We start from the raw sequence: 8,576 nt of genomic DNA on the forward strand, positions 1-8,576 counted from the left end.
AAACATACACAGACCAACTGTCTTGTCTATGTTGTCTCACTTGATTGAATCCTCTTCTTGAGACTTGAGTCTCTGACCTTCTGTAAGCCCCGCCTTGTTCACACAATGATTGACGTGGCGCGAGGGCGGGGACACGTGATCGGCTCGGAATGCATTTTCAATGTGCACATTGAGTTTTGCTACATTCATTGCGGGACACCGAATGAAAATGCAATCGTAAGTGTCTTGACTGTGAGTGTTAATGCAATTAAGAAAAAAAGCATTTAAATGATCATTTTGCTACAGTTTTTGCTTTAACATGTTAAACATATCTAATCATTTCTGTAATACATTTTCATTTTAATTTTGCAACTTATAAAGCGTTAAAATTAATATTCATTTTACATTTTAAAACTGGTGTAGTAAATGGCAAATGAAAATTATGTAATTTAATTTTCATTTTTATTTTGCACCAAACATTGCACAAATGTATTGGAAAATGTAAATGTAAATACAGAAATGCATTGCCATTTTACATATTGCATTGTCATTTTGCATATTACATCCCAAATTGAATAATGCTACCCATATGCTTCCATAAAAAGCGACCTGAAGAATGTATATTTCAGCCCAAATCCACACTGATATAACTATAATCCTCTGTACTATATTACTGTAATATAGCAATTGATAAAAAGATTCACAATTAATTTTATTGCTATCTTTGATTGCATCCTTTGTTTCCTAATGCACATATGAGATCTAATTATTACACGTTACACATTGTTTGATCATAAGGTTAAGTTTATTGACGTATAAAAATAACAATCACAAAACCTTTCCCACAGACTAATCAACTGATGAATATATACAAAAATAATGTTCTGTGTGAATCAACAGGAAAGGCATGAATATGCACTCATCATCAAATTCACTTTAAAGTGATACAGAAAAAGAGAGAAATGATCATCTGTTTATTTTCTGGTAAGAACAAAACCTTTAGTTAACAGCTTACCCTGTCTTTAAAATTTTGATTTGGTCCTTTACAGTTTGTAACTGCATTCACAAATCACAAAGCTTTCAAGAGAATGTGTCACATATAAGGAACTTATTACACGACTCTCTGAATTACTTGATTCTGATCAATTACAGCATTCCACTCCATGCTCCCTTTCCTCACACAAAATTATACAGTTTACATTCAAACTTATGTTACACACATTTTTTTATTTATTTAAGTAGAGTGGGATCATGTTCTCTCACGACAAACGTCTTTAGCGTGATACAACACCCCTCAACTTCACTTTACTGTGAGGTTTGTTTGTTTTTTTTAAAAAAGGACTGGCTGGCTATATATTTCCTTTACATACATGACATTTTCCAACATTTCAGATAATGTATCTGATTTCCGATGATCAGATTTGTGTGATACAGTACATACAGACAACCAACAACCACCAAAGAAACAAACCTGCTTTACAGTACAAAGAGGTTCATCAAGAAATTCCCTTTCTCACTACTTTACAGTGTGTAGTTTGACAAAAAATTTAATCTAACTCTAAAGTGCTGCAAGTGAGAGCATACAAATGAAATAAAATGAGCCGGATTCAGCCATCGATGTACTTTGAGTCTATTGTGTGGGTCTCTCGTATGGAGAAAGGCCTCCACGCGAGCACCTGCAGGGCTGTGACACACAATGGCACCACACACACCAGGTAGAACATGGCACTGTGTAGGGACTGAAGAGCACTAGGAAAACAAAAAGACAATATTTCCTTCAATGCAATGGACCTTTATCACCACTAGAGGATGACAGACCTTTGAGTGCTTACAGTGTTATGTAGCTTTATGAAAGTGTGCATGATTAAAAAAAAGCTGAAATAAATGGTCCAAAACATACTTTTAAATATATATAAAGTCAGAATTGTGAGACATAAAGTCAGAATTGTGAGATATAAAGTCAGAATTGAGTTACAAAGTCAGAATTGTGAGATATAGAGTCAGAATTGTGAGATATGAAGTCAGAATTGTGAGATATAAAGTCAGAATTGTGAGATATAAGTCAGAATTGTGAGACATGAAGTCAGAATTGAGTTACAAAGTCAGAATTGTGAGATATAAAGTCAGAATTGTGAGATATGAAGTCAGAATTGTGAGATATAAAGTCAGAATTGTGAGATATAAGTCAGAATTGTGAGATATGAAATCAGAATTGAGTAATAAAGTCAGAATTGTGAGATATAAAGTCAGAATTGTGAGATATGAAATCAGAATTGTGAGATATGAAGTCAGAATTGTGAGATATGAAGTCAGAATTGTGAGATATGAAGTCAGAATTGTGAGATATAAAGTCAGAATTGTGAGATATAAGTCAGAATTGTGAGATATGAAATCAGAATTGAGTAATAAAGTCAGAATTGTGAGATATGAAATCAGAATTGAGTTATAAAGTCAGAATTGTGAGATATAAAGTCAGAATTGTGAGATATGAAATCAGAATTGTGAGATATGAAATCAGAATTGAGTTATAAAGTCAGAATTGTGAGATATAAAGTCAGATATGTGAGATATGAAATCAGAATTGTGAGATATGAAATCAGAATTGAGTTATAAAGTCAGAATTGTGAGATATAAAGTCAGAATTGTGAGATATGAAATCAGAATTGTGAGATATGAAGTCAGAATTGTGAGATATTCAGTAAGAATCAACAAAATTGTGAGTTTGTATCATGCGGTTATGAGGAAAAAAGTCAGAATTGTGAGATAAGAAGTTGCAATGACCTTTATTTGTTTTAATTCAGTGGCGGAAACAGGCTACCATTGTTATGCTTTAACAAACTGTATTGGGATATTTGATAGGTCATGTTACCTTGGATCTGCAACCTTCCCAACATCTTTTATGTCTGCGTAACCATATTGGTTTAGAACTGCCACGACCAGCATAGGAGCCAAAGACTGTGCCGGCTTTGTGAAAAGAGCGTTGGTCCCAAAAACCATAGATGAGAGAGGAGAGCTGGAGACATTTTATAAAAAGTCATTTTTTCGAAAATCACTTCTTCAAAATAAATCTTTATTACACTGTATATTTTTTAAGCAATGACACAATTACCTGCGTTTGTATTTCTGCAGGTCAGAGTCAATGATGTCAGCTAGAGGCAAATTGAAGAGACTGAAGGCCGCCTGAACTAAGACCCTAAATCACCATCAGAAGGCAAAACATCCAGAGACAAGGTTGGCTGATATTCATAATAAATATATGTTTTAAACATTTCTTTTTTGTCATTTAGTAGTTCCTTTGTCATTTGGTAAGTTTTTTTCTTTGGTCTACGGTCATTATATGTATTATATTTATACACTATTTATGGCCATTTATTACTGATTCTCTGAAAAAAAAAAAAAAATGTGTGTGTGTGTGTGTTTACTACTATGCCTTTTTATATTAGGGCATTAAAAATGTTAATTATTAATAGAATTTTCAGTGCAAAAACGTGCAAAGCTAAGATAATCCATATTTAATCTTTAAAATATCATTTCTCACATTAAACATTACATATTTACTTGTTTACAGTACCTATTTGGTGGATAGGAAAAGGTCCTCATTTTAAAACCACTTAAGTGAATGCAAGTAAATTTCGGCAATTAACTGAAATACTGTAACACTTAAACGCAACTATTGTTCAAAGGTCTGGGTCAGTAAAATTGTTTAGATATAAAATAATACTTTCAAAAAGTAACAGTAAAGTCATTTATAATGTTGCAAAAGATTCATATTCCAATAACTTCATTATTGTATAACTTCATAACTTTCATTTTTCAGTTGTAATAATATTTCAAAATACTGCTGTTTTTAATTTTTTAGCGTCAAATAAATGCAACTTTATTAAGTAGAAGTCTTTATTCATTCAGACATTACATAGCCTTTCTCTTTGGAAGCACATATCTTGTTCTATCTTAACATATTAATTCCTTTATCCCAATGGAGGGCAAAAGGAACAGCAGTGTGCTGTGTAATTACTCACATGTTGGAAGTGAGGAACAATGCAAGGAAATAGTAGTTGCCTGGACCCAGGAGTAACATGAGCACAGCAGCTCCGGCCTCCACATAGAAGGTGATAAGAATGAGTCTGTAGTAGCCAAACTTCTGGAGCAGATTCTGGCTGCACAAAACCAACATCTGTAGAAGAAAAGATAGTTTAAGATATTAAAGTGTTAGTTAATGTTATTTATTTGGATCTTGGTAATGATGCAAGGCATAACAATATATTTATACTTAAAACAGGGGTTTATTATATTCCACCAAAGTATGAATGACAATATTAGTAATACTTGCTACAACCAGTGTCAGGGAAGGTTACTTTTAAAAGTAGCGCATTACAATATCGGGTTACTCCATAAAAAGTAACTTGTAAATAATTACGTTACCGTTAATAAAAAGTGATGTGTTACTTTAGTTTTGGGTTACCTTTTCTCACCTGGGATGGGCTTGCGATCAAAAAATAAATCAATAAAAATAAAAGTGTTTGCACACGTTAAAAAATAAATATGACCTCACGTTGTGTCAATCACGTTTACATTGCCTCCAAAATTTTCATCCGTCATAAAAATAAAAAAAATGCACTATACGCATTGCTGTGTTGTAATCCACGGGGTTACAGGTTCTTTTTCTTACAAAAACGCACTGATTCACTACAGGAGGCCTTTTATTCACCCCTCAGAGGCACGTAAGGCACTTTTTATTATGGATGGATGCACTTTATTTAACTTTTTTTGGACTTAAGAAACAACAACACCCGCTGACTGCCATTAAATAGCTTGGAAGATCAAATTAAAGGTTTTATATCACTGATTGAATATACGCCTAGGATGGCTTGAGGGTGAGTAAATTATAATTTTCATTTTTGGGTGGACTATCCCTTTAATCTGTTTTTGAGCAAGTGAAGTGAGATGAGTAAAGGAGTGTTATGTCTATAACTACAGTAACATCATGTTCACACAGCGCAAACAACGCTTTTGCGCATACTCCTGATTTCTCTCAATCCATAAATGGTAAACAAAATAATCTGTGCTACTTATCTAAAAAAGTAACTAGATTTCTAACTTTATAGACTGTTGTGTGTGCTGTGTGAACATGATTTTACTGTAGTTCCAGACTTATAAAATAGTTATTTGAAAAAAGTAAACTGATTACATAACTCAAGTAACGTGTAATGCGTTACCCCCAAAACTGACTACAACTGTGATGCACCTGAGGACAGATGAATCCAGCTCCATACATGAAGCTCTTGGCAAGCGATGGCAGGACATCCTGAGGAATGAGGTGCTCTGCAAAAATCATGGTGAAGTTATTGCAGAACGCCACCATGAACACCTGGAAAAAGTTCATGATGACGAACAGCTGGAAGTCTCTGTTGGTGATGATCTGCCAGGTCATGGACATCACGGACGACAGCGAGAGCGGCGGCTTCTGCGGACTCTCCGAATCTTCTTCAGAGGATTTACTGTCAAACCGACTCTCACTGTTGAAGCCCGTGTACAGCATGCAAACACAGGCCAATATGGCCACGACCACGCTGAAGCCCTGGAAGGCAGCAAAGTTGTCCATGTTTCCAGAGACGAGACCACAGAACAGCACGCTAGAGGAGCCCACCAGAGACGCCACCTGGCTGTATTTAATCAGCCTCAGTCTGTTCTGATGGTGACCGGAGATTTCTGCGAAGAGGGCGCACTGGGCCAACAGCACGAATGTGAGCATCCCATCAAAAGCGCAGAGAGTCACCATGAGGTGGACGCCGCTCAGCCAGTCATCCGGCTCGTACGTCCTCCACGGGAACCACGCCAGCAAGAAAGACAGACAGTACAGCGGTGCACCGTATAAAATGGAGAGCCTCCTCCGTGAGCAGCACTCCATACGAGAGTTGTCTTGTAAATATCCAAACAAGGGGTCATTCAGTGCATTCCAGATCATAAAGACAACCTGCGGAGACATAACTCTGGGATCTTTAAAAGTCCAAATAATATTTTAAATAAGCATATTTATATAAAGTGTATAATAGCAGGATATAAATTAACTTAAGACGCCAGGAACACATAATATGATCAATGCTTTAACATATACAGTCATGGCCAAAAATATTGGCACCCTTGGTTAATATGATCAAAGACGACTGTGAGTGACACAAGCACTCACATTTCACTGCTGGTTATATATGCTATATATAATTTTGTATGCGACGAATAAAAATCTTGAATCTTGAACCCCCCCCCCCAAAAAAACACCTTTAATTCATTATGATACCCCCCCCCCCTTAAATTCTCATCCTCCAACGAAAGGATAATTGTTTGTGATTCTTTTTAATTAAACATTAAAAGGTTTAACAATGCAGATGCATATTCACAGCCGCCTTTGAACATATTTACCAATGGTGCCGATATTTTTGGCCACGACTGTATGACTTCTACAGAACACAAAGCAGATATTTTGAAGAAAACTGGTAACCAAACAGTTTTGGCTACTAATAACTTCACATTGTTTGGACAAAAAACAAAAGACTGGTAGCACTTTACTTTGATAGTACCATTTAGATTACTTTCTTTAAACTTTCTTTAAAGTTGAAGGACCCTTAGATCCTCAGGTGAAAATTATTTTAATTTTTATGTTTTTTTTCTCATTCATTTATAATAAATGATTCACATAATTATTTTATAATCATTGGTCATTCACATTTATTTGTTGCCTTGTTTATTGGTAGCTTGTTAAACCAATAAATCCTAATGGAATATGTACCAAAACACACTACAGAAAACCATTCTTTATTATTATTATTTTTTTAATTTTTAAAATGTGATTGTTTGTAATGTTTGTAATGCTATTTGTAGAGGAAACCAATAGAATTGTCTGTGATGGTTCTATAGTTTTTTTTTTCAGCAGGGCGTTAACATGTAGTTTCAAAGTTACTTATTGTTAGTAGTATTATCAAAAATACATTTCTCAGAATATCTTTGTGTGTGTGTGTGTGTTCCACAGAAGAAAACAAACCACACAGGGTTGAAACAAATGATGGTTAGTAGCAAAATGTTCTATTTTGGGTACGTACTGTATCCCTTTAAAAACCTGGAAGTTAGTGTTGAGGAGCTGTTTTAAAGCACAGAAATAAATGTAAAAATGCCTGTTTTAGCCTTTTTGTTAGCCTGAAGAACCTGTTCCTTCCTTGTTTTTCTATATAGGGGTCTTCAGATGGTCTTTCGGCCCAGCCAAGCGGGTTTGTTTTGATGGTTTTAGAGAGGTTTAGGGCTTTTGTAAGGTGGAAGCTGAAAGACCAAATGAACTTTATCTTGGCCAGGCTGAAAGACCAGCTAAACTAGTTTAATCTAATTAAACCAGGTTAACTGGGTTTGCTTTTAATATAGTATAACTTGACTTTTTATTTATCCAAAATAGTACATGTTTATAATGTTCACAGAAAATATTCCTGATGGATGACCAATTGTATATGCAGGAATTGTATATTACAGGAAATAAGCTGAATTCCAAAAGATTTTAAAACACGATTTTCCACAAATGTTTAAAAACAGAAACATTTATTATAATTACTTATTGACCGGCAAGGTTATTATCGCTTATGAAGCTGGCAATATGACAGTATATGTTGATGTTCTCAATACTAGCAGATATAGCCTTGATTATGGCATGCTGGCCACACAACAGTGTTGATATTAAGAACTTATGTTATTGCTTTGCTGTAATAAGGTCAAAACATATTAATATATAAATGGATTTGTTTCATCAATTGTGAAACAATATCAGCAATTTATCAGATCTCATCAGTCTACTGTCCTCTCTTCAACGACAGTCCAGCCAAACTTGTCAAAAATCCGCATGCGCAGAATGACTGACAGGCAGAGATCTTTTCTGATTGGCTGAAAAGTGCAGGCCTCTCCTATGATTCTGTATCGCTTTTAAAAGAGTCTAGCGCTTGTTCGTGTCATTTCTAATGCTTTATTAAATATATGTGGTACTAAAAATTAAAAATAGTTACAATCAAAGTTAGTCAAACACATTTACTCCCTATGGTAGTTGAGATTAACAAGTTAAAATCCTACAAAAACTCACCTGTGACTGGTGGAAGGCTGTCTCTGATATTTGGTACTTATTTAAGAATAGCTTTACATAGTAGAAACTAAAAATGCTGTTCATCATGCCAGCACCAAGCGTTGTCATGCAGTAAGCCAACGCAGCTGGGTGAGCAAAGTGCCTCATGATGTTAAACGGATGTTTGATTGCTGGAAGTTAAAGTTTGTCCACAAAGCACAAGCAACATTCAATATGAAACTTAACACTACAATAAGACCCAAGCAATCGCGGCGAAATAGTAAACTACCCGGATCCTCTAAGACAATGTTTCCAGAAAATAAACGCTTTAAGTAAAACACTTAAGTTTTAAGTATAACCACAACTGAGCTTATTCTACTTCAAAACAGTGCAATGCACCACTTCCTGGTGTTCAAAAGTAGGCGTGGTTTGAGCGCAAATCGATCCACTAGTAAGCCGTCATTGGACAAGACGCCACCAAAGTCCCGCCCTCGCCCTCCTATTGGCC

General features: G+C 35.2%; 1 protein-coding gene across 1 annotated transcript; it reads right to left on the bottom strand.

The window, feature by feature from the left end:
- Positions 1 to 1,314: 1,314 nt before the first annotated feature.
- On the bottom strand, positions 1,315 to 8,496 carry mfsd13al (major facilitator superfamily domain containing 13a-like). The gene is made up of 6 exons (XM_026208935.1): positions 8,090 to 8,496; positions 5,225 to 5,953; positions 3,999 to 4,153; positions 3,089 to 3,172; positions 2,849 to 2,992; positions 1,315 to 1,728 (listed from the first exon to the last, which is right to left on the bottom strand). The coding sequence occupies exons 1-6, from the start codon at positions 8,234 to 8,236 to the stop codon at positions 1,587 to 1,589; spliced, it is 1,401 nt and encodes a 466-aa protein (XP_026064720.1). The 5' UTR covers positions 8,237 to 8,496; the 3' UTR covers positions 1,315 to 1,586.
- Between the last annotated feature and the right edge of the window lie 80 nt (positions 8,497 to 8,576).

The sequence above is a fragment of the Carassius auratus genome, chromosome 28 (assembly GCF_003368295.1).
Source record: "Carassius auratus strain Wakin chromosome 28, ASM336829v1, whole genome shotgun sequence".
NCBI classification, from domain to species: Eukaryota; Metazoa; Chordata; class Actinopteri; order Cypriniformes; family Cyprinidae; genus Carassius; species Carassius auratus.

Coding starts and splice junctions, on each gene's coding strand:
- mfsd13al (XM_026208935.1), bottom strand. CDS start 8,236: ATGAGGCACTTTGCTCACCCAGCTGCGTTGGCTTACTGCATGACAACG. Junction 3,173..3,998: donor TTGTTCCTCACTTCCAACAT/GTGAGTAATTAC, acceptor ATGGTGATTTAG/GGTCTTAGTTCAGGCGGCCT. Junction 2,993..3,088: donor CTGCAGAAATACAAACGCAG/GTAATTGTGTCA, acceptor AAATGTCTCCAG/CTCTCCTCTCTCATCTATGG.